Here is a 26229-nt window from a genome sequence, read left to right on the forward strand (position 1 = left end):
TATATGTGGTGATGAGATGTAGTTGAAATAGTATCCTGAGGGCATTTTGGCAAAATTGGCTTTTGTGTGTGAGCTCCCACGCATTACAGTGGTGTTATGGGAAAACAGTTGCTGAGTTCCAAAAGACCAATTGCTTTACAAGCAAACATTTGGAAAACAACCTGTTTGTAACTTAGGAGTTGCCCACACTAGGTTCACTGGTGGGTGTTCCTGGTATTTACAGGAAGATCTTCTGAGAAGGAAAATTTAGAAGAATTAGGAAATGGATATTGGAGAACAAAAACATTTTAAAATAGACTCCCAAGAGTGTTGATGATGAATCCAAGGCTTGGCATTTGTACCATTATAGGAGAGAGCACAGCAGGAAGCAGCAGTATCTTTTCCATATCTTCCTCATTGCACGGTGCTTACATTTTGGGACTGGAAAATTGGGAAGTTACCATGTAGCTATTTCTCCTCTCTTCCCTCTCTCTCTGTCTCCCTACTTCTAAGTTCTCTTGGTCAAACCCTGGGAATGATACAATCACAGGGAACAGTAACCACAGGTCAGGGGTTGGTGGGGTGCCAATATGCGTGGTGGATTTCTCTACACCCTAGGAAGTAGAGGTAAGTATGAAGAAGCACCAAGACAGGAGCAGCATGTGTGCAAAAATCGATCAGTCAATAAGCATTTATTAAGCGCCTACTATGTGTCAGGCACTGTGCTAAGCACTGGGGATACAAAAAGAGGCATAAGACAGTCTCTGCCTTCAATGAGCTTATGATCTAATGGGCAAGACGTACATGCAAACAAATATATACAAAGCAAGCCATGTACAGGATAAATAGGAAATAATTAATAGAGGGAAGGTACTGGAAGAGGGGGTGGGGAAGACTTCCAGTGGAAGGTAGGATTTTACTTGGGACTTAAAAGAAGCCAGGGAGGTCAGCAGTCAGAGAGAAGGAGGGAGAGCATTTCAGGCGTGGGAGATGGCCAGAGAAGATTCCTGTCTGTCTTATTCATTGAACAGCCTGGACACCAGTGTGGCTGGACTGAAGAGGACATGTCGGAGAGTAAAGGAGTGAGAAGATGAGAAAGGTTTGAGGGATGCCAAACATAGTGTAATTAACAGCCTATCTGACTTCTATAACCTATTGAAGAATTCATTTCATCTCAGGCATTGTATGACTTTCTGTCCTATTCATGATGGCTAACATTTCTACAGCATTCACCGTGTGCCAGGCCCTGGGCTAAGCACCTTACAATCATTATCTCATTTCATTCTCACGACAACTAGGGACATAGTTGCTATTGTTATCTCCATTGTACAAATGGGGAAACTGAGGCAGACAGTGGTCAAGTGACTTCTTCAGGGTCACATGGATTTGAACTCAGGTCTTCTTGCCTTCAGGCCTGCCACTCTACCCACTGTTCTACCTAGTTGGGTATTACTTGCCTCCTAGTATGAGAGGTATCTTGACTAGAAGTTTAGAATTGGAGATAATATTGGTAAACCTTGGGAAGCCTTGGGTTCAAGATTTCCTGACATGGCCATGGGCAAGTCACTCAGCCTCTCAATGTCACAGGCAGGTTACAGATGAGTAAGCTGGCTACACCAGTGCATGGAGTTTCCAAACCAGGAGTTCCCTACACCAACCAATTGCTGAGCAAGCACATTGTTCCTCAACCTTTCCTTTCTCTCACCCAACATCCCTCCCTGCAGAAAGGAAGAATCGTTTCTTTGCATCCCACCGAAAACCTCTCTCTTTTTCCTTCACCTATGTGATCGTTCTCTCTGCTACAGACCCTCCTCCTTCCTCCCTTGTTCCTTGTAGCCCTCCAGGCTGTTGTTCAGCTTAGGCCAGTGACTCAAAGAAAAGATGTGGGAGGCTGGCTGGCAACTTATTGACCTTAAGGGGACTTTATGTAAGCTGACAGGGGCCCACTATGACCAGAGACCCTTTCTTGTTTCCACTCTATGGAGATGTTCTTTCCTGATTCACCATCATATGTATCCAAAAATGGCAAAGGGTCCTAGGGATTTTAACTGAAATTCAACATGTTAGGATTCACAGTGAGTCAACGCTGACTCACTCTCAGATAGGCGTGGGGCTGGGGGAGCTGGAGGAGGGGAGAGGTCCTGGCCTGTTTCACGTTAGCATTTCACAGCTTTGTAAAAATTGGGCCTAACCCAGAGCCTAGTTTGTATTAGGCAGAGAAAGAATGTACTCTGATGAACCCAGAGCCTTCCAGAAGTCCCCTTCTGGTGAAGATGAGAAACAGATTCCCATGTTCACACAAGGGCCTCTCATTCCTCCCTCAAACCTTCCCCAACATGCATACAAATTGCCTTGGAAATGTCAGCCTAAGGGGACCCATGTAGGATTTTGGGATGAGGGAAAGCTAGGAACTGCAATGGCCATTCCACAAAGCAACTGAGGTGCTGGGAAGACCGTTTCCAATCAGTCTTCAATGGATGGAGATGGAAATGTGTTTCGGGGAATTCTAGTGAGTTCAGAAAAAGCAGTGGCCTGTGTTTTTTGCTGGAAGATCCAGGTACTGTTATCCATCAAGCCAGTTGTAGTGGCGTGCTACGTGCTAATTAGCTGGATTTCCTCCCTTCAGCTTAGACTCTCCCTGAGAAACATCACATACTGTGGCAGCCCCAGGTACCATAATAAATGTGAAAAAAGCTACTGCTACACAGAAGAGAAACCAAATCCAAATTTGTCACTTTCCTCCCTTGCCTTCTCCACCCCCTCTAAATGCCCCAACTATATAGTTGGGGCATTTAGAGGGGGTGGAGAAGGCAAGGGAGGAAAGTTATGGGCTGGGGTATTTAATTTTTAACCTGGGCCTATGATTTGATCATGTAAGGTATGCCGAGCATGGAAGCTCCCTCAACTAGTGAGACATCAAGAAAGTTGCTAGGGAACTCTGAGACATTAAGTGTGACTCGCTGGAGGTGGGATTTGAACTCACTTCTTCCTGACACCAAAGCTGGTCTGACGTCAACAATATTATGACCCTTTGAACTATCTACAGTCAATCTGTGCTTTAATTTTTTTCCCTGGGGCCCTATGTATACCAAATAACCCATTTTATGTGGGAATCCCAAGTGAGAATATAAGGAAACGGTGAAAACTTAAATAATTAGATTGTCCCAGATCTTGCTATTTTTAATAAACATGGATGACTAGAAAAGCTGTAATACCCAGGGCATGGACCGCAGTCCACAACTCTTTAATATGGAATTTAATTTAATTTATATCAACCACCATTTATTAAGGGCATCTTATATATTTAGTGGCTGGGGATATGAAATAGAAAACAGGCTCCTGCCCTCAAGGAGTTTACTCTACTACATAGAATGACAAATATACATAACATTCTTTAAGGTACAACATTGATTGCTAGCCGGGTGGCCTCTGGCAAGTCACTTAACTTCTGCCTTGGTTTTCTCATCTTTAAAATGGGAATTATGACAACAATCTGAGATAATATTTGAAAAGCGCTGTGCGAACCTTAAAGGGATGCTGGCGATGGATCGTACAGGAGAAGTCAAACAGAATGGCACGAGGAAAGAGGGGAAAGAGATTACTTCTAGCAAACGGCTTACAGAGCCTTGCAGGAAGAGAAAGATTTTTAATGGGTGTGTCTTTGGGGCAGAGAGGTGTCTCAAGCATGAACAAGGGACAGACTTGGAGAACTGCACAAAATAGCCCTGAGGTCTGAGCTTAGTACAGATGAAGGGAAGCAGTGTAATAGAAGGCTGAAGAAGATCCCACTTCTGATGCTAGACACCCAAGTATCTTTTGACCAGGGCTTCGAAAAGTCATTTTTCAGTTGTGTCTGACTCTTCATGACTCCTTTGGGGGTTTTCTTGGCAAAGAAACTGGAGTGGTTTGCCATTTCCTTCTCCAGATCATTTTATGGAGGAGGAAACTGAGGCAAATGACATTAAATGACTTACCCAGGGTCACACAGGTAGCAAGCATCCAAGGCCAGATTTGAACTCAGGTCTTCCTAGCTCCAGTCTGGTTCTCTGTCTGCTGTGTCACCTAGCTGCCCATGCAGAGGCCCTCTAACCTCCCTGAGCTTTTGTTTCTTTATCTGTAAAATAAGGGGGCTGGAGTTGCTAGGTCCTATAATCCAGTGATCCTAGGTTGGAGCCAGATTGTGGAGCACCTTGAGTGATAAGCCAAGGATTCTGCATTTTATTCAATAGGCACTGGGGAGCCACTGCAGGTTTTTACTTATTTTTTCATCATTTATTTATTTGCTTTTTCAAGAAAATGTTTGGCATTTCTTTTTACAAGATTTTGAGTTCCAAATTTTTCTCCCTCCCTTCCTCCCTCCCCGCTTCCATCTTCTGAAAATGGTACGCAGTTTGATATAGGTTATACATGTGTTGTAAAAAATATTTCCATGTTAGTCACAGTTGTGAAAGAAGAAACATATCAAAAGAAAAAATAAAACACAAGAAAGAATAAAGTAAGCAAAAAAAAATGCTTTGGTCTGCATTCAGAGTCCATCAGTTCTTTGTCTGGATATGGATAGCATTTTCCTTAATGAGTTCTTTGTACTTGTCGTGGATCATTGTGTTGATGAGAAGAACTGAGTCATGCAGTCACACAATGTTGATGATACTGCGAACGATGTTTTCCTGGTTCTGCTAATTTCACTTTGCATCACTTTGTACAAACTTTTCTAGGTTTTTCTAAAATCTGCTTGTTTGTCATTTCTTATTGCACAATAGTATTCCATTACATTCATACATCACCACTTGTTCAACCATTCCTTAATTGATGGCCATTTCCACAATTTCCAATATTTTGCTACCACTAAAAGGGCTGCTATAAATATTTTTGCACCTGTAGGTCCTTTTCCATTTTTTATTATCTCTTTGGGATACAGATCTAGTAGTGGTATTTCTGGATCAAAGGGCATAGTTTGGTTGCCCTTTCGGCGTAGTTTCAAAGTGCTTTCCAGAATGGGTGGATCAGTTCACAACTCCACCAACAGAGCATCAATGTCCCAATTTCCCCACATCCTTCTCCAACATTTGTCATTTTCCCTTTTTGTCATATTAGCCAATCTGATAGGCTTAAGGTGGTATCTCAGAGTTGTTTTCATTTGCATTTCTCTAGTCAAAAGTGATTTAGAGCACTTCTTCTTATGCCCATAGATAACTTTGATTTCTTCATCTGAAAACTGCCTGTTCATATTCTTTGACCATTTATCGGTTGGGAGCTACAAGTTTTTAGATGATGGAGTCACCCAGTAAGAACCGTGTCTTGGAAAGATTACTCTGACAAAAGAGAGAAGGATAGACTCAGGGAGACAAATTAGGAAGCTATTATTATTATTTATTGTTGTTATAAGAAGCTGGATGAGGTAACAAGGGCCAGAACTAAGACATTGGCAGTAAGAATTAAAAGGGGGAGAGAAGAGAGATAGAAGAGATAAGTGAAGGTTCCCAAATAAGATCCTAAGATTTAAAGATGAAAGCTACCTAGAGATCCTAGGATCATAGATTCAGAATTGAAAGGGGTCTCATCTCCCAAATCAAGAAATCCAGTGAAGTGACTTTCCCAAAGTCAAGTAGACTTTAAATAGCAGAGGCTAGATTTGAACCAAAGTCTTCCTACTCCAAACCTGGAGCTCTCTTCTTGACACCAAACTGTCTCCTGGCATTGTTAAATTGTTCACTGTGTATTTGAGCTAAGGACAAAACAAAGATCCCTCAAGAAAGGGATCAGTGAGTCCTACTCATTTCCTGTCGGTATGTCACACCCACAGCCTGGCTTGTTCTTTTGGCTTTGATTCTCAAACCACTTCTGATACAATAAGGCTGTTTACTGGGGGTGGGGGGGCAAGTGATGCCACATAGGTGATAAGAGATCAAGCTTGTGTGTCCAGCTCAGTGGACACTCTCCTTCACCCCATGTTAGCCCTGAGACTAGGGTGGGTTTGGCTGGTTTGAAGGTTGGTTTGTGTTTTGTAAATGAAGTTTGATACGAAGGCCATTTTGGGGGGGTTTGTAAATGGATCCAAAGTACAAAACAGATAAAAAAAGAAACCAGAAGATTTGGATATATTTTGTTCTGGTTCCAAAACAATTTGGATAGAAAAACACCCAAAAACTTCCAAGAAGGAGATTTCTCCCTGGATGTCTCTGGATGCTGTAGAATGTTAGTGGTCTCTGGGCTTTTGCTTCCCTGGACCTTACCCAGACCCGACCATTTGATGCAGTCACAGGAGGATTTCTGTGGCACTGCTCCCTCATGCGTGGACTCTCGCCCCATGGCTACAGGCCAGTGTAAAGTCTTAATAACCTGGTCAGCATTTTTATGGGTTTGCATGACCATAAAATATCCCACAAAATTAAATTTGCAACTGCAAGTCAGCAACAGCATTCTAATAAATGTGAATTTAGTAGAACAACGAGAGTCAGTGAAATCTAACCCCATGCACAAGACCTCATAAAAAAGTAAATACTGTGATGCTCTCTCTCTTTTAACTGCCCGCCCTGACCCCCATCCCTTCCACAGAGTTGGATTGGAGCCCACACATCACCAGGTACAAACCCTTTATCTTACAGACGAGCTGATTTAAGGTGCTGAAAGGTTATGTGATTTGCCCAAGGTCAACAATACAGGGGTAGAGGTCAACAATGGCAGAGGTAGGCTTTAGAATTCTGGTTTTCTGATTCCTTCTTTCAGTGTTTGTTTCATCCATCCATCCATCCATTCGTTTGTTCATTCATTCATTCATTCATTCATCCATCCATCCATCCATCCACTCAGTAAACACTGATTAATGCTCTAAACCTAGGGACACAAAGACATAGACCAGAAAATGCTTGCCCTAAAGGATTTTACATTTTGTGAGGGAAAATAATTTTAACACAGATAAGTACATCTAAACACTTTTCTTTTAGAATGCTTTTGTTGTTGTCATTGTTGTTGAGTCTTTTTTCAGTCATGTTGGACTCTTTCTGACTCCATTTGGGGTTTTCTTAGCAAAGATACTGCAGTGGTTTGACATTTTCTTTTCCAGTTCATTTTACAGATGAGAAACTGAGGCAGACAGGATTAAGTGACTTGCCCAGGGTCACACAGCTAGTAAGTGTCTGAGGTCAGATTTGAACTCAGGAAGATGAACTCAAGAACTTCCTGACTCCAGGCCCAGCAGTCTATCCACTGAATCACCTAGCTGCCCCTTTATGATGCCTACATCTTAAATATTATACATGCACACAATGGATTGAATATATTTTTATTACTTAAACCTTCATAACCTTTTTGAATAATAATAACTCATATTTACCTTGATCTTTAAGCTTTGCAGAGCATTTCTCATACCTCATTTCATCCTCCTAACAACCATGAGAATTAGAGGCCATTATAATCTCCGTTTTATAGATGAGAAAACTTTGTCTAAGAGATTCGAATGATTTGCTCAGGGTCACACAGCTAGTGGATGTCTGAGGCAAGATTCAGATTTAGGTCTTCCTGACTACAAGTACAGTGCTTGTAGCCAGTAAGGCCACCTAATTGCCAGGTGGTATCTTTATTTTAATTTTTATATTTATTTATGTAGGCATATATGTACATATTCACATTTACTGGGCCAAAGAGAAGATACCAACTTACTTAGTGCTTGAACTTATACCAGCTGGGTTGGGATTAATAACTAGGTTCTAAATCATAGCATTAGTGCAAACCTCTTCTCACTAGACAAGTATATATGTCTAAAGGTGTCTTTTTTAAAACTTTCTTCCCAATGATTTTAAAAATCAAACCATTGTAGATATTGCCTATGTGTATGGAACAGAAAGGATACATATGTGTATATGCATATATAAAAATACATAGACATATTGTGTGTGTCTGATCCCATGTGTGATCTGAAAGAAGAGGAGAAGAAGGAAGAGATTTGGGGAGGAGAGGAGATGGGGGGAAGATAGAAAAAAGGGGAGGAGAAGTGGAGAGGAAAGAGGATGGGGGAAAACAGAAGAGGAGGAGAAAAGGAGAGAAGAGGTGAGGAGAAAAGAAGAGAAAGTGATAGTAGGGGAGAGGAGATGAAAGGAGAAGACAAGAGAGAAGAAAAGAGGGGAGGGAAAGGGAGGTGGGGAGGAGAGAGGATGGGGGAAAAGGGAGGAAAAGAAGAAGGAGAGGAGGGGAGAAGAGGAGGAGGAGAAGAGAGGAGAGAAGTGCCTAGAACTTTTATTTTTTACTTATGACCTCCAAGCACAAAGCATTAGAAGTTTGATGGGAATCTGCTAATTGAGGGTCAAAGGCCGGTGAAGAAGCTAGATTCCGTTGGTAAGGGGAAGTCCACTTTCAAAGTCTTACCCTAAACCAAGGCGGTAGAAGACATTGCTAGTGAGAGTGGAATAGGCATGGGAAGTCTGGACAACTTTCCCAGACCACGCTAGCCCGGTGGCTTAAACTTAATGAGAACACATCATTTTATTCCTTTTTATAAAGATGTGAACACTATCATAGACCAACCACCACAAAATCTTAGCCACTGTTTATTTTTACCAGCATTTCCCTGAACATCGAGTGCCTTTGGTGAATTGTAGACCCTCATTTGTGCCCTGACATTTCTCTACAATCCCTACCTACCTCGCAAATTTCATTGAAATGTGTTAAATTACAAAAGCTCTGGCCCTAATACGTGGGCTGCCATTTTGTTTCAAGATGGCGAACTACACCAATAATCATTGCTACAATGTAGCCTATTGCTTTTCACAGTTTATCAAATTTGGCCTCAGTGAGTCAACTCCTCCTAAAGATGAAATTAAAAATCAAACAAACAGGCATGAAACAGGTGCAACGGGCACCTAGCTTACTTTGGTCAGTCATCAGCTGAGCTGTATTTTTTGGCAAATGGACACTAACTTGCCACATATGTAGAAGGCTTTGCCTCTTTCCTTCAAAATGGGCTCCTTCAAGATCAGCCAGGATCCTCTTCCAATATCATTTGGAATTCCTAATGCATTTTGCTTCTCATTTGGTTCCATTCCAATAGTAAAAAGAGTACATACTGATAACCAGCGAGATGAAAAAAAATAAAATGAAACAGGCTCTTTCACAGAGAGCTTAAGAGATGATCAGGTCTGCTGATGATTTATTGAAACTTACAGCACCTGTTGCTAGGTAGTGTAGTGGATAGAGTGCCAGATCTGGAGTCAGGAGAATTTATCTTCCTGAGTTCAAATCCGGCCTCAGACACTAGCTGTGTGACCCTGAGTAAGCCACTTAACCCTTCTCTGATACTCCTCCTCAAAAGTGATCTCTCCCTTTTCTAGTCTTTCAGAGCATTTTGTTTCTACCTATTACATGCACCTAGTACTCTGATTTGTAGGGATATGCCTGTTTCAGAGATTTCATTGGTATAGAGGACTATCTGGTGAGGAATCTCCCTCTGCCAATGCAGGTCATATACCTTGTCATCATCTTAGCTGCCCAGTCCACTGTGAGGTTCAGTGTTTTGTCCAAGGTCCACACACTCAATATGAAGAAAGAAGACTTAGGACATGAAACCATGTTGTTTCGGCTCTGAAGCTGGCTCTCTATCATACCCTGCTACGTTCTCCCTACGTACTCTGCCATGCAGGGACACTGATCTCCTTGAGATTCTTGCAAAAGAGCACTCCCTCTGCTTCAGGTTTGCCGTCCTCCGTGCATGAAATACTCTCGTTCACTTCGATCTCCTGGCTTCCCCGGTTTTCTTCGAGTCCCAGCTAAAATCCCACCTTCTTCAGGAAGTCTTTTCCAATCCTGCTGCATTCTAGTGTTGATTATTTCTGGGTGTGTGAGAACAATTTGCTCCAACCCCATGAAGGTGGCTGAAGCAGGCACTGTGGAGGGCTTAGGGCTGGGTCAGGGATGGAAGTCACCACGGTCATCCCCTGCATCCCTAGCCGTTGCCAGTGGTCTTGACTTTTGTGGTGCTGCTGGATTTATGACTGGAAGAGAGAGTGAGGCTGACGACTTTATGCTACTGTGCCTCACTCAAATCCAATTCACACGCGAGTCAAGACATCACCCCGTAATGTCGCTAGTCCTCTTTGAAAACAAAGGACAAACACCAATTTCCTATTTATCCTGTCTATAGCTTGCTTGTTTCTACCTGTTACACACACCTACTACTCTGATTTGTAGGGATTACGCCTGGATCAGAGATTTCATTGGTACACAGGACTATCAGGCGAGGACAGGGACTGTCTTTTGCCTTTCTTTGTATCCCTAGAACTTAGCACAGTGACTGGTGCTTAATAAACCCTTGAGGGCTGACTGACTATGCCACTTTGATGTGGATTATAGTTATTTGCATATATGCCTTATTTCTCCTGCTAGAATGTAACGATGCTTAAAGGAAGGGCCTTGTATTATCCTCTACACTGTCTAGCACAGTACTTTGACCATAGAAGGGGTTTAATGAATACTAAAGAGATTCCAGAACATGCATAACTTCTTAGAATTCTCCAATTTAGAAACTGGAAGAGGGTCAATCTAGAAACTGGAAGAGGGTCGGCTAGCCCATCCCTCCCATTTTACAGATGACAAAACTAAGAGGAATAAAATGATTTACCCAAAGTAAGAGAAATAATAGAACCTTTCTACAAGTGGACAAGCTGGGATTTAAACTTCAGTCCTCTGTCTCTAAATTTTTTACTCTTTCCATTTTATCATGCTTCCTTCCCCCTTTGGGAGACCTTATAAATATGAATTAAATTGAACAGAATTGAATTAGATTTTCGTGGGCTGCCTTATGAAACAAGGAATGGTACGTCAGCCGTTTCCATTGCAGTGAAGAAAAACATTTTTTTAAAGGGGAAGGAAATGGAAACAAAAACTCCTAAAAGATCACAGCCCAGAGGAGTACCATCAACAATACTGATTGTTTAAGATGGGCTCAAATTAAAAACAGAGGGGCTGGTGCAGCTCTCTTCATTCAGGCCAGACTGCTGTCAGCTGTCAGAATGAGCCTCCAGGCTACACAGTTACTGTGGGAGACTGTGCAGAAAAGGCCCTATCTGTAATTTATTAGGATGCAGCCTCAGTTTCTTCATCTGTTAAGCGAGGGGGTTGTCTGAAATGACATCTAAGGCCCCTTCCAGGGCTAACATTCCAAGGTCTTATGGGCACACCTGAAGGTCCCTCCCTGAAAGATGCAGATGCTCAGCCCCTTCCTTTGCCTCGGTTATTCACCTTTGCTTTCTCCTGTGACATCTGGTCTGATCGAACTAGGGAAAAAGAAATGCCAGGAAGCATTCCTCTACTTAAGAATAACCTTTTTCCTTAGGAAATTTGAGGGGAGAACAGTGGGCTGTTTTGTTCTTATCCTGAATATGGAGCACCCAACTTTGAGTCCCAGCTTTGTGACCCTGGGTGGGTCATTTCTTTGGGACTCAGCTGCATCATCAATGAAAACTGGAGATAATCCATATCTCCCAGGACTCTAGGAAGAAAGTAATTTTTAAATCTTAAAATACTCTATGTGTATTTTTATGCTAATGATGGTCCTAGTCAAGGACACACAATATATTATATAATATTATACATATTTATAAAATATATGTGTATAGGTGTGTGTGTATATATGTGATATTATATGTACTATACAATATTGTATAACTGTACATAAAATATGTATGCATTTATATATGTATGTGTGTATATAATATAATAATACATATATGAACTATACATGTATATATGGGTATGTATATGTATATACCACCTATATTATATATAACATGATATTATTATATATAATATATACACATATACACACAATATATAACATAAAGATGTGTGTATGCATGCATGTATATATACATACATATTATAGATTATATATTTGTGTATATATGTGCACATACATGTGCGTGTGTGTACATACATGTTGTGTAACATATTCCTATATAAAATGTGTGTATACATGTATATATGCCTATATACGCTTGAACACATGTATTTATATGTACACATAACATGTACTATAGATGTATACACACACACACACACACACACACACACACACACACACACGCGCGCGCGCGCGCGACCTCCCTGATACCAGAGCCAGAGGTTCTAGTCCCGTTCCTCCATGGGCTGAAGTCACCTTCTCGTCAGGCTCACTCCTGGCTCTTCCCAGTATCCCAGGATGGAAAAGCCAAACAGTCTGATCTAGATTTAGAGCTGGAAAGGACCTTAGAGGCCAACACCCTCATCTTGCAGATGAAGAAAGTGAGGCCCAGAGATGTAAACACCCAACATCACGCAGGTATAAGTAGAAGAGGCAGGATTCAAATTTAGATCCTACGACTATAGCCCCTGAATTCTTTCCACTGTCCCAGACTGGAAATAGTGAAAAAAAAATCCACACGGATTCATCCTGTGCCTCCTTTGACTGGAGTTAGCCGACCGATCAACAGGCACCTATTAAGTACAACCATTCCCCTAACTACTAGGGGTACAAAGGCAAACATGTGAAAGAATCAGGGTGATCTGATACAGGCTGGTTAGATCAAGCCCTTAACCCAGAGGAAGAGGAGGGGGCATATACAGATAGCAACTGATTATTGCTAATTCTAAAGGCATTCTACTGATTTGGCAGCTAGTGGCACATGAGTGCCAGGTTTGCAAGTCAGGAGGACCTGAGTTCAAATCCAGACTCAGACCCTTAGTAGCTGTGTGACCTTGGGCAAGTCACTTCAGCTCTGCTTCAGTTTCTTCAGCTGTAATACGAGCAAAATAACAGCAGCTAGCTTCAAAGGCAGGCAGCTGGGTAGCATAGAGGGTAGAGAGCCAGGCCTGGAATCAGGAAGACTCATCTCCCTGAGTTCAAATCTGGCCTCAGATACTAACTGTGTGACCTTGGGCAGGTCACTTAACCCTTTTTGCCTCAGTTTCCTCATCTGTGAAGTGAGTTGCGGAAGGAAATGGCAATCCAGTTCAGTATTTTTGCCAAGAAAATCCCGAATGGGGTCATGAAGAGTCAGGCCCTACTGACGAGAGCTGAACAACCACACCACCTCCAAAGGCTGATGTGAGGATCAAATGAGACGGTATTTGTGAAAAGTGTTTAGCACAGTGCCTGCCACATAGTAGGTTTATTCCCTACCAGTTCTTCTCCTTAGCCTCATTTTACCTACACACAATGGGTGCATTTTTTGGAAAGTACTTGTGGGTGTTTAGTTATTTAGTTTTTTAATCATTAATATGATAAACATGTACATTTTCACATACAAAGAATAAGATAAGAGTATTGTGTATGAAACCATAAACCTCTGTTAGATACAATTTGTTTTTCTAAGTATATAATAAGTTTAACACGGCAGTAACAACGCTGTCCTGCTTGTCCCTGCCTCCTTCAGAACTTCCTTCTTCTCTCTTCTGCTTATTTCTTAAATGTTTTGCTCATGTTTTATCGGTGCTCCTATAAGAGGTTCCAGCTCCCTCTGTCCACCGCAGCATATGACCCCCAGCTCCTAAGACCCGTGGGCCATCTGGCAGTCAGGCTATATCTGAACAACCCACTTTCTGGGAGCAGTTTTGTGAGTAGCTTCAGTTTCCTGAGCCAGACAAAGACAAGGACCCAGCAGTGGAGCGGCAGCACACGTTTGCTAGCATCCTTCTTGTATGAGTCAGTCTATCTGTGGGGTCTCTATATCATGTTTAAACTCTCTAGTTATGTAACTTGATTTATGTTCCTGGAGATCTCAAGCCTGACTATTGTATGACAGTTTTAAAAGTTACTGTTATTTCATTAAATATTTCTCAATTATATGTAAAATTTTTTAAAATAATCTTGTTTTTTAAATTTTGAGTTCCAAATTCTCTCCCTCCCTCCAACACCTCCCCACTCCTTGAGAAGGCAAGCAATTTGATTTTGATTATATGTGTGAGGTCAAGCAAAACATATTTCCATATTAGCCAGGTTGTAAAAGAAAACACAAACAAAATAAAACAACAAAAATAAAGTTTGCTTGCTTCAATCTGCATTCAGAGTTCATCAGTTCTCTCTCTGGAGATGGATAGCACTTTTCATCATGGGTCCTTTAGAATGATCTTAGATCATTGTCTTGATCAGAGTAACCAAGTCTTTTGCAGTTGATCATCGTAAAATATTGCTGTTATTATAGATAGTGTTCTGGTTCTGCTCACTTCACTTGACATCAGTTCATATAGGTCTTCTCAGATTTTTCTGAAATCATCCTGCTCATCATTTCTTATAGCACAATAGCATTCCATCACAATCATATACTACATCTTGTTTAGCCATACCCCAACTGATGGGCATCCCCTTGATTTCTGATCCTTTGCCACCACAAAAAGAGCTGCTACAAATATTTTTTGCATAAATAAGTCCTTTTTCTTTATTTTAAAAAATCTCTTTGAGGTACAGACCTTATAGTATTGCTGGGTCAAAGGGTATGCACAGTTTTATAGCCATGTGGGTATAGTTCTGAATTGTCCTCCAAAATTGTTTGACTAGTTCACCACTCCACCAATAGTGCATTACCGTCCTAATTTTTCCACATCCCCACTAGCATTTGTTATTTTCCTTTTCTGTTACATTAGCCAATCCAATAGGTGTGAGGTGGTATCTCAGAGTTGTTTTAATTTGCATTTTTATAATCAGTAGTGATTTAGAGCATTTTTTCATGTGACTATTGATAGTTTTGATTTCTTCTTAAAACTGCCTGGTTGTATCCTTTGTCCATTTATCAACTAGAGAATGGTTTCTTATTTTTATAAATTTGGCTCAGTTCCGTATACATTTAAAAATATTTATAAATTTTAAAATATTTTTTAAAAAATTATCAGAGAAACTTGTACCTGACATTTTAAGAAAAATATTTTTTCAATTAACAGGTCTTTAATTTTGTCTCCCTCCTGTCCCAGTATCCTCTGTCTACAAAGAAAAACAAAATCATTAGAATGAAATCAAGCAAATCAAAATCCCATATTGGCCTTGTCTGAAAATGTATAACATGATTTATTAATGGTATGAATGAATATTGCCTTTCTTTTGACCAAAGGAAACACAGCGGTCATTAGAATCTCTCTTCTTTAAGGACCAACAGTTTGCCAATCTGTCTCTTGCCCCTACAGTTGACACTTCTGAGGAGGGACTGGGTGGTGTTACGAACTTTGAGGATTAGTGGTGGTGAGGATGATGATTTGATGTGTTCTCGTTGCAGGAAACATCAGCCAATCCCAGGATATCTGCCATAGGAATAAGCCAGACCTCATTCCAAATAAGTGCCAGAACGTTTTTCGGGATCCCAGGAAGGAGACCAGTAGCATGTGGGGCATGATGGTGGTGGCTCAACTCTTGGCTGGAATTGGGACAGTTCCCATTCAACCTTTTGGTATCTCCTACGTGGATGATTTTGCCGAACCAAATAACTCACCTTTATACATCTGTAAGTAGCATCCATAAAGACAATAGAAAAGACCTTGGAATTTGAAGATGTTCAAACTGTTGTCCTGCTAAACCCTTAATTGCATTCACAATTTGTCTTTTGATGAGGCATTTTCTAGGTGTGCTGGTTCATCTGACACCTAGCTACCTGATAATGAGAAATCCTGGGTAATTTGCCAGAAGGAACAATCCTTTGCTACAGTAGTTTAGTAAAAACTCAGGCAAACCACTTAACCACTCAGCCTCAATTTCCCCATATGAAAGATGAGTGAGTTGTACTAAATTATCTCTAAAGTCTATTCTAACTCTAAGGGTCTATGAACCATGTGATCTATGCTTACATAGAAGTAGGAAAATAAACCTAAGTCCTCCTGAGAGGTTCCTTTCAGCATCATGTTTATAAAGTGCTCTGAAGGAGGTCATGAGTTAGAAAACTCACAGGTAAGACTCCTCAGTGTCTGGGTCCTGAGGCTATTTTGTGACTTATTTTAGCCCTAGACTAGCCCGGTTTTGTCCTTTCCCCGCAAGTTCCACTACAACCTTAAAGACCCTGATGTTAGAAAGACAGACGGCATAGAGGACAGAGCTGGCCTTCCAGTCAGTAAGATCTGGGTTCAAATTCTACTTGTGACACAAACTGAGTGCATGACCCTTGATGACTCACCTAACCTCTTGGTGCTCCAACCACATCCCAAGCCTGTAAGTTGGCTTGAACTGATAGGAGTTCCTCACCAGCGGTTTCTTGTGCCAATGAAATCATACATCTACTAAAAACAATCAAAAAGAAGCTCTCATATTCCCAGATAACTGATATCTGGCTGAAATACCAAATGGCCCTCCTTGGTCTTTTTCTCCTTCCTTCTTTTCTGTGTCCCCCATCAGCTCCCCACTCTGATCATTTCATCCAGGAGCTCACCTAATTCCACACTGCTGAGAAGGGCAGATGCTAAACAGTGCTATCATCACCAAATTATAAACACATGGATTTATTCTATTGCCACCAGGGCTGTGCCCGCTGGGATCCTTGTGGTTTCCATTTTCCGTCGACATACTCCCTGCCTGGCCTTTTAAAAATGTCATGGTGACTGTTCTCCCTGGCATAAGCTACCCTTATTACATCAGAATGATTACATTTATGTAATGGGAATTGGACTTGGGGACCAACACCATGCTGGCAGCCAATCCCTGGGCGAGTTACACCTTGTCCTCTATTTTGCTCTCTGAGAAACCATGGTGCCCATCCAAGGGAAGGAACAGACAAGAATAAACAGCTTTAGGGAAAACTTTTTTTTTTTTTATTATTCCCCCCTTCAGATTTGAAGAACAACAGATTGTGGGAGCCCAGCCCTAACGACTTAATGCTTTCAATGTCTTCTGCTAAATTGTCTTTCTGCTCCTCACAGTATTCCATACCTTATCTTCTGAGTGCACTCTGTCTCATGGAGTCTTTGTCTTCCTTTAAGATTCAGCCCAAGGGCTATCTTGTGCATGAAGTCTTTCCTCATCCCCCTCCAAAACTATCTTGTCTTTACTTTGTGCATGTAAACATACAAATATGTGAATTTACTAACTTTGTATTTATTCTACATGTATATTTTTACATATACTTATCTTGCCCATTAGAATGTAAACAACTTATAAGCAGAGATTGCTTCAGTCTTTGCACTGGCATCTCCAATTCCTTAGACAGTGACTGGCACAGAATAGGTACTTAATAAATACCTGTTGGTTGAATGATTGGTTGGTTTGGAAACTAATGCTCTATTTCAAACCAATCCAACATTTATTAACAACCTACTTTGTACAAGGCATTGTGTGAGAGGGGCTCAAGATATGCTCCCTTGTCCCTAGTCCTTAAGACTAGACAAGTCTAACCACACAGCAGCAGTGTGGGGTAGTAGATGGAGCACCAGACTTGCTTAGAGTGGGGAGAATCGAATTCTAATTTCACATGAGACAATTTCTGGGACCATTCACTTGAGTCAAGTCATTCAAGCCAAGAAGCATTTATTAAGCACCTACTGTGTGCCAGGCACTGTGCTAAGTACTGGGGACAAAGAAAGGCAAAAGATAGTCCCTGACCTCAAGGTGTTCCCAGTCTAATGGAGGAGATGACATTCAAACAATTATGTGTCAATAAGATATATACAGGAGAAATTGGAGATAATCGATAGAGGGGAAGAATTAGCATTAAAAGGGATTGGGAAAGGCTTCTTATAGAAGGTGGAATTTTTAGCTGAGTCTTAAAAGAAGCCAAGAGGAAGAGATGAGGAGGGAGAGAGTTCCAGACACAGGATGGCCAGCAAAAATGCCTGTTCAAGGGGCGTTAAGGAGACCAATGTCCTTAAATCGTAGAGACCTGGAGGGATGTAAGGCATAAGAAGACTTGAAAAATGGAAAGAGACCAAGCTATGAAGGGCTTTAAAAACCGAACAGAAGATTTTATACTTGATATTGGTAATAGAGACACTGAAGGTCAGTAAACTTGTTAGAGTCTCGGTTTCCTCATCCTTAAAATAAAGACAAGAATCCTAGTACTACCTACCTCACGGTATTGTTATGAGAAACCCATTTGTAAAACTTAATTCACTGCATAAAAATGATGGGTTTTCCTACTCTGTTTTAATAATTAATATTATTGTTCAGTGATTTTTCAGTCTTGTCCAACTCTTTGTGACTCCATTTGGAGTTTTCTTGGCAAAGATACTGGAGTGACTTGCCGTGTTCTTCTCCAACTCATTTTACAGATGAGGAAACTGAGGCAAACAGGATTAAGTGACTTGCCCAGGGTCATACAGCTAGTAAGTTTCTGAGACCAGATTTGAGCTTAGAAAGATGAGTCTTTCCTGACTCCAGGCTCAGCACTATTCTGTAGACCTTTAAAAACCACAGTTTCCTCACTTGTCTGGCTTTAGGTGTGGGTCTGCTTGAAGCAGGGGGAAATGGCCTCCTATGGTCTTATTTACTCTTGGGATTCAATGGCAGTGGCATCATGGGTGGTCAGGAAAGGAGTGTAAAGTATACCATAGATCTGAGTGTGGACAGTACATCTGTCTGTGTGGTATAGAAACTAGTAAGAAATGACGCACAGAAATCTCACACCTTCCTCTGGCAACTTCTCTCAGTTAAGTAATAATCAATAACTTGGGTGGCCTAGTCTCCGTAGCCAAAGAAAAGCGAAGGGATAAATGGAGGATTGAAAAAAAGGGTTTTTGCAAAGAAAAATTTGTTTTTTGCAAATTTTGACTTTATAACAAAAGCAAATGTTTTTCACCCAAGTTGATTTGAATTAAGGGTTAGATTTGTTCCGCTCGGTCACAGATGGCAGAAATTTTAGCTCCACACAAGGACAAGGTTCCTTGACAATCAGCGCCATCCCCACGTAGATTCACCAGTAGTAATTCCAGCCCTTCCACCAGAAGCCTAACAATGCCTAGTTGGGAATGCTGCTGAAGGAGTCATGCTTGAGGTAAGGGGCTGACCTTGGTGAGGCCCCTTCCAACACCAGGAGCCCTGGGATTAGGAATGATTCATTCTTTGTGTTACTGTTGAATAATTGTTTCTCTTTGGATGGAAAGGCCAAATTCTCATCCCTTTCTGCTCCTCATGTTGGATCCTTCTGTGAAACTGTTGACTTAACCCTTTCCTCTCTTTTCTCCAGCAATTTTATTTGCCATTGCTGTGTTTGGACCAGCTTTTGGGTACCTGCTGGGGTCGGTTGTGCTACAGATCTTTGTCGATTATGGAAGGGTCAACACAGGTGAGTATGGAGAGCACCAGTTATCTGTAAAGGATTTCACTGCACATTCACCATAGTCGCACCTCCCAACTCTAAACAGGAACTTTATATAACCCTTTAAGATTTCAAATAACTGTACACAAATCATCTTATTTATAGCAACCCTTGGAGGTAGGTGCCCCATTTCACAGATGAGGAAACTGAGCTCGGGAAAGGTTAAGCGGCCCAGGGTCACACAGCTGGTGAGCATCTGAAGTGGGAGGCGAACTTGGGTCTTCCTGTTTCAAGGTCTCAGGGTTGAGATGTGACGCTTGACCCTTTCTTTTTTTTTTTGCTGTCTCCAAGTCTAGCTCTATCTCCTCAACACTGAGCTGCCTCTCAGGTTGGAGATTCCAACCCCAAACCTGTCACCCTTCCCTCCTCCTTAAGTAGCATGTTTTAAGTGCTTCACAGCCCAGCAACCTTGGGTGAATCTCTTAACCTCTCTGAGCCTCAGTGTCCTCGGCTATAAAATGGGAAAGATAAAAACCTTTATCACCTGCCTCGCAGGGTTGCTGGGAGGCTCATGTAAGAGGCAACATTTATGTAGCACTTTAAGGTTTACAAGGGGCAGCTAGTTGGCACACTGGTCTTGGAATCAGGAAGACTCACATTAGTGAGTTCTAATCCAGTCTTAGACACTTTGTAGCTGTGCGACCCTAGGCAAGTCACTTAGCTCTCTTTGTCTCAGTTTCTTCATCCGTAGAACGAGCTGGAGGAGGAAATAGCAAACCACTCCAGTATCTTTGCCAAGAAAATCCCACAAGGGGTCACAAAGAGTCAGACATGACTGAAACAACTGAATAACAACAAAAAGCGGTTTACAAAGTACTTCACGAATATCTCATTTAATCCTCATAACAATCCTGGGAGGTAGGTGATATTATTACCCCCACTTTACTGTTGAGGAAACTGAGGCAGACTGACCCAAGTGACTTGCCCAGGGTTACACAGTGTCTGGGTCACATTTGAACTCAGGTCTTCCTGACTCCAGGTCCAGAGCTCTATTCACTGAGCCACCTATTTGCCATAACATAATGGATATAATGCCCTTTGTGAACCATAAGTCTCTATCGGATGTAAGCTAGTAAGCATTCATGATGTGATACAAGCAAGGGAAAGCAGTCCTGCCCCTGGTCTCTGAGAGGATAGTTAGCCTGAAAGAGCCCATGTCAGTGCAGACAGGACAGCCACAAGGTCTCCGTGGAGCTTGCTAAGAGCTGATGGATTTTCTCCCCCCAAGGGGGCTGTCAATCCGAAGGCTGACTTGCCTAGTTATTACAGAATTTACTGGACAGGGAGAAGTCAATCCCCTCCTGGGACTTAGAAGAGGGTAAGTATCCAATCCATACAACCTCTTCAATTAACTGGTGCTTCCCTCATTTAGTCAGAAAGCCCCCAGGCTCATTTCTCTTTACGGCTTGACAAGAAAAAGAATTGATCTCTGTAGAAAGCAGAGAAGTCAGAACTGAGGCTCCCTGTAGCTGAGCTGATGGAGGGGATTTCTGAGACCCTCCCTTTTTTCCTTCTCTCCCTCTCTCCTTCTTTCCTTCCTTCTCTCCCTCCTTGCTTCTTTCTTTCCTTCACTCTCTCTCCTTGCCTCATTCTCTCCTTCCCTCTCTTCCCCCTCCCTCCTTTCCTTTTCTCCTTCTCTCCCTCCCTTCTTCCTTTCCTTCCCTTTCTCCCTGCCTCCTTCTTTCCTTCCCTCTCTCTTTCCCTCCTTTTCTTCCCTCTTTCCTTCCCTTTCTTCCTTCTCTCCCTCCCTCCTTTTCCGCCTCTCTTCCTCCCTTTCTTCCTCATTCCCTTTCTCTCTCCTTCCCTCCACTTTCTCAGGCAACTCCACCTGATCTATTCCCAACAGAATAGTGCACACATGCAGGCCTCGGGCAGCTGGAGCCTGAGGCTGGTGAAAGTAGCCGTGAAGGAGACCCCAGGCTCAGCCACCCTCATTGCCCCTAACAGGCAATGCAAATGCTCCTTCTTTAGAAGAGAAGGGTGAAGGAAAGAGAAGCTATTTAATTGACTGATGATGAAGCACCACCTTCCCTGGCATCAGGGGGTGGATGTGAAAAGAATTCAGGGTCCCTGCCCAGGCAAAGGAGACAGATTTATGTCCCATACACAGTGCTCCTGTACGACGCTTCAGGCTGCTAGGTGGCACTGTGGGCAGAGCACTGAGCCTCAGGCTCAGGACCGAACATGAATTCAAAACCAGCCTCAGATAGTAATATAGTGACCCCTCAATCCCGTCAGCTGTAAACTGAAAATAACAACAGCCCCTACCTCCCAGGGTCATTGTGAGGATCAGATGAGATAATATTTGGAAAAAAGGGGCTTAGCACAGTGCCTAGCATATAGTAGGTATTTAATAAAGTCTTGTTTTCTTCCTTCTGAAAATCCATTGAGAGAGAGTATGATTCAGTGGAAAGAGAAACAGATTTGAACTTAGTAGAAGGTCTCAGGATCTTGATTCAGATCCTGCTTCTGCAACTTATTACCCCTGTGACCAGGGGCAAATCCTTTAACCGTTTTGGGTCTTGGTTTCCTCATCTATAAAATGAAGAGTTTGAGGTAGATGATCTCTCAGGTCCAAACCGAGACTAAATCTATAACGGTATATTCCTGGAGTGGAGGAAGCTGCGCATTGGGATCATAGATTCCCCTGGAAACAACCTGAAAGGCATCTGCTCCAAGCCCCTCGTATTACGACTGAGGGGAGTGGACCCTAGGGAGAGTAAGTGATTCACTCAAGGTCGTAGATGTAGTAAGTACCAGAAGGAGGATCTGAACCCAAGTCCCCTGACCCCAGACTTAAGCGTTCTTACAAACTGTATTTTGCTACCTCCTTCCACAGCCTCAGTTGTCTAGTTAAAGTGCAGATCTAGGGAGCAGAGTTACTTTTCTCTCTTTCATGGATACAAAAGACTAAACCGAGGAGATTTGGGAGCCCTTGGGAGAGGGGTTTCTTTGCTAACAAGGTAGGAAACATGAGTGTCTCAGGTAGCACAGTGGGGAGAGTATGGTACTTGGAATCAAGATGACCTGAGTTCGAGTCCTACCTCAGACACCCCCTAGGTGGATGACTCTGGGCAAGTCATTCAGCTTCAGTTTCCTTTCCTGTAAAATGGGTATTATAGTAGTAGCACTGACCTCACAGGGCTGTTGTGGAGGTCAAATTAGTTAGCACTCGTAAAGTGCTTTGCAAATCTTAAGGCGCCCTATAAATGTTAGGTACTGTTATAAATATCATCATCATTTGTTATTTATTTTTCTTCTTCCTTCTCTCCAGAGGCCGTGAACCTGAGCCCTGGAGATCCGCGATGGATCGGAGCCTGGTGGCTGGGCCTGCTCATCTCCTCAGGCTGCTTGGTCATCATATCTTTCCCATTTTTTTTCTTCCCAAGAAGCATGCCCAGAGGAGAGCAGGTAAGACCCCGAGAGCCTGCAAGGGACTGGTGGAGAACGATGGAGGAAATTAGCAAGAGAACTTAGAACCGGTCCCTGTCTTATCCGCCTCCACATCTCCACTCCTTTTCCGCAAACATCCTCTTCTCCTTCTCCCTTAATGGGAACAGGGGACCTCTGACAATTACCTGGTTTACAGTTTGGGCAGCTCCAAGCTGCAGCATGGCGGAGACCCCCAGTGGTATAGGCATGGCCGAAGCTAGGCTGGGGCATGGCCTGCAGATATATGAAGCTGTCAGAAACTGAGTTCATCACCTGTCTTCTCTGTTTTTCTCCTTCTCTACCCTTCACACACACACACACACACACACACGCACGCACGCACGCACGCACGCACACATGCACACACCCCTTCCCATCTTCCCAGTAAGGAATTTTCAGGTTGAAATTATCTATCTACCATGACCCATCATGGACCTGAGGAAGCAAGGATGAAGGAGGAGGGAGATGGGACTGATGCCCTGGAGGGAAAGGAACAGGGTTTAAGGGGTCAAGAAGTATGGAGGGTGGGAGTGTGAAGAAGGAGGAAATAGGAATAAAACCATCTACTAGAAGGAAGGTTAGGAAGTCTGGAAATGAATGAATTTCATTCAAAAATCAGTATTTATTGAATGCCACTGGGTACTGTGGCAAATACAAAGGAAGCACAAACTTTAGTCTAGTTGGGTAAGATATGGACACACAAAACTAGAGAACATAAAAAGTGATGTGTGAACAAATATAGGGCAATGTATAGTATAAACATGAGTCCCATCCCAGACCATGAAATAGTTTAAATTTGTCACCTCTACCCCACCCCCTCCCTAGCACTAAATCCCCCTTTTTTCAGTATCTGCCTCTCCATTAAAACTCACCTGTCCCAGCTCCCATCCCTTCAGAGCCCTTCTAAGTGAGACGTTAGTTATTTGACTAGTTAGGGGCAGCTAGGTGGCCCAGTGGATAGAGTTCTAGGAAGACCTGAGTTCAAATCTAGCCTCAGATATTTACTAGTTGTGTGACCCTGGGCAAGTCATTTAATCTCTGTTTGACTCACTTTCCTTAGCTGTGAAATGAAGGTAATAATAGCACCTACCTCCCAGGGTTGTTATGAGGATAAAATGAGTTAATAATTATACAGTTATTAGCACAGTGCCTGATACACAATGGGCACTACATAAATGTTGACTATCGTTGTGATTATCTGGAGTCAGGAGAGGTCATTGTATGGTACAGCAATATGAAAAACACCAGACAGAGCCAGAAGACCTGAGTTCTGTAATAACAATGTTACTTGCAGCTGCTGTGGGGGTGGAAGACCAACAACACCAGCGCACAGGAGGGCTGCTAGCACAGGTTCTTTGATCTGCTTTTCTAAGGAGAGCAACCTTAAGGGGTTAACAATCTCACTTTGATCAAACATACATATATCATTCACTTAGTTCAGGGGGAAAAGCCAGCACCCTGAACTTCAGATCAAACACAAATAGAAATTGCAAACAGAAAATATCAACAGATCAAGTAACATAATTCAACAGACAGGCTTTGTCTGATCCAGACATCACAAACATAGTTACCAAAAAGAGAAGCACCAACATCTGGGTTTTCTTCAAAGCTGGGGGTGGGGGAGCTCTTAACAATGGCTACCCAGAGTCTCCACACCAATACTCTTCCAGTGAGTGAGAGCCCCAAAGGCAAAATGCCAACCTCTGAGTTTAGATACCCTGTTCAGGGCCAGAGGGTATCACAACATGCAACTCAAACCCACATGACCTAAAAGCTTCTTCAGGGTCAAAGGGTGTCACAGACATGGGACTCAAACCCATGTAAATTAAGCTTTCCCTTGAGGTAAGCAGGTTATCAAAGACTCCTGATTTAATCAAGGAAACAAAGGCCAGACTCATCAAAGGCGCTTGATTACCTAAGTGCTCCAAAAGAGAAAACAGTAAAAAAAAAGTCCCGCCTTAATTACCAAAATAAGTTCTCAATCTTGCTCTGCCACCTAGCTCTCTTATTGACCTTGGACAAGTCAACTCCTTTCTCTGGCCTCATTTTCTTTCTCTGTAAAATGGGTAGGTCAAGACTTTAAAGATCACCTTGAAGGTCCCATCCAGTCTCATTATAAACTAATTTAAGCTAAAATGTTAAGGCTGATAATTACAAAATATTTTCCCCACTCCCAGAAAGGCAAGAGCAATAAGAGAAAGAGAAAGGACCATGGGAAGCCCCATGGCTGAAAGCAACCTCAAAGATCATCTCTCTGGTCCAACACCTTGACTTTAGAAAGGAAGAAACTAAAGATATAAAGAGATATTGAGACATAAGGAGATCTTTATCTTTGGGGCAGAGTGCCATTCATTATCCCTTACATCATACCACGTTGAAGGAATGGCAGCCCCAGACATGAGGATGGCCTGGTAGGGTTAGTTGGAGTGGTGAACCAGGCCTCAGCCTGGAAGGGAGTGGTGGCAGTGAGTTGGTAGAGAAGGAGGAAGGCATTCTAGCATCAGAAAACAGCATGAGTTTTAGTGGATTGGGTGTGGGGAATAGTTAGCAGATGGTCCCATGTGGGGCACAGGGAGTATTTTGGGGAGAAATTAGAGATGAGGTTGGAAAGAGTTAGTTGATGGAGGTCTTTGAATTTCCACATGAGTCTAAATTTTGTCCCATTTTAAGCCACAGAGAACTCTTGAAGGTTCTTGGAAAAGGACTAAAAATGGATAAAGGGATAAAAATGACATTTGGGATAGAGTACTTTGTCAGTATTTTGTAGCCTATACTAGAGCTGAAGGAAATTGGGAGCCAAAAGCCTAGGCCTTAATCCAGTCTTAGCACAGTATCTGGCACATAGTTGGCACTTAATAAATGAATCCAACCATGATCTAATGAGGTCCTTATAGTGACTGGAAACATGATACAAGGGGGGAATCCAGAGGACACAGTGGAAGAAATGGCAGGATTAATTAATAACATTAGGGGTAGAGAAGGGGAAGAATGATAACCCTAAGGTCACAAGCCTGGGGCAGGGCTGAGCAGGTGGGCAAGATGGGAAGGGCTTTTTTAGAGGGGAGGGGAAGGTAGGAAAGTCAGGAGAGGTGATAAGGGCCATTTTTTGACACTCAGAGTCTCAAGCATCTGGAAGTCCTCTGTAGTCTTCCAGAGGTAGGAGACTAGAGAAAGGGTAAAAGGACTGGGCTAAAGAATGGATTTGAGAGTCATCAGCCCAGCTGATAATTAAAGCCATGTAGGTGAGCAATGAGATTGGCAAGGGGAGAGTGGAGAGAAAGCCTAGGATAGAGCCTTGAGAAAGACACTAACCACCACCAAGAAGGAAAGGTCCCAATAAGGTGGGAGGAAAAGAGTGATAGATACACAGAGAGACAGAGAAAGAGAGAGACAGAGACAGAGAGACAGAAAGAGAGACAGAGACAGACAGAGACAGAGAGACAGACAGAGACAGACAGACAGACAGAGACAGAGAGACAGAGAGTGAGAGACAGAGAGACAGACAGAGACAGAGAGACAGAGAGTGAGAGAGAGAGAGACAGAGAGACAGACAGAGATAGAGAGACAGACA

General features: G+C 42.5%; 1 protein-coding gene across 1 annotated transcript in view; it reads left to right on the forward strand.

Moving 5' to 3' along the window:
- Window positions 1-26229, forward strand: part of SLCO2A1 (solute carrier organic anion transporter family member 2A1) — a 150556-nt gene that overhangs the window by 88440 nt on the left and 35887 nt on the right. Inside the window, exons 4-6 of the mRNA XM_036747810.1 lie at window positions 15210-15434; window positions 19095-19193; window positions 22501-22637. Coding sequence (XP_036603705.1) covers window positions 15210-15434; window positions 19095-19193; window positions 22501-22637 — 461 coding nt within the window. The remainder of the gene's footprint in view (window positions 1-15209; window positions 15435-19094; window positions 19194-22500; window positions 22638-26229) is intronic.

The sequence above is a fragment of the Trichosurus vulpecula genome, chromosome 2, assembly GCF_011100635.1.
Source record: "Trichosurus vulpecula isolate mTriVul1 chromosome 2, mTriVul1.pri, whole genome shotgun sequence".
In the NCBI taxonomy this organism is placed as follows: domain Eukaryota; kingdom Metazoa; phylum Chordata; class Mammalia; order Diprotodontia; family Phalangeridae; genus Trichosurus; species Trichosurus vulpecula.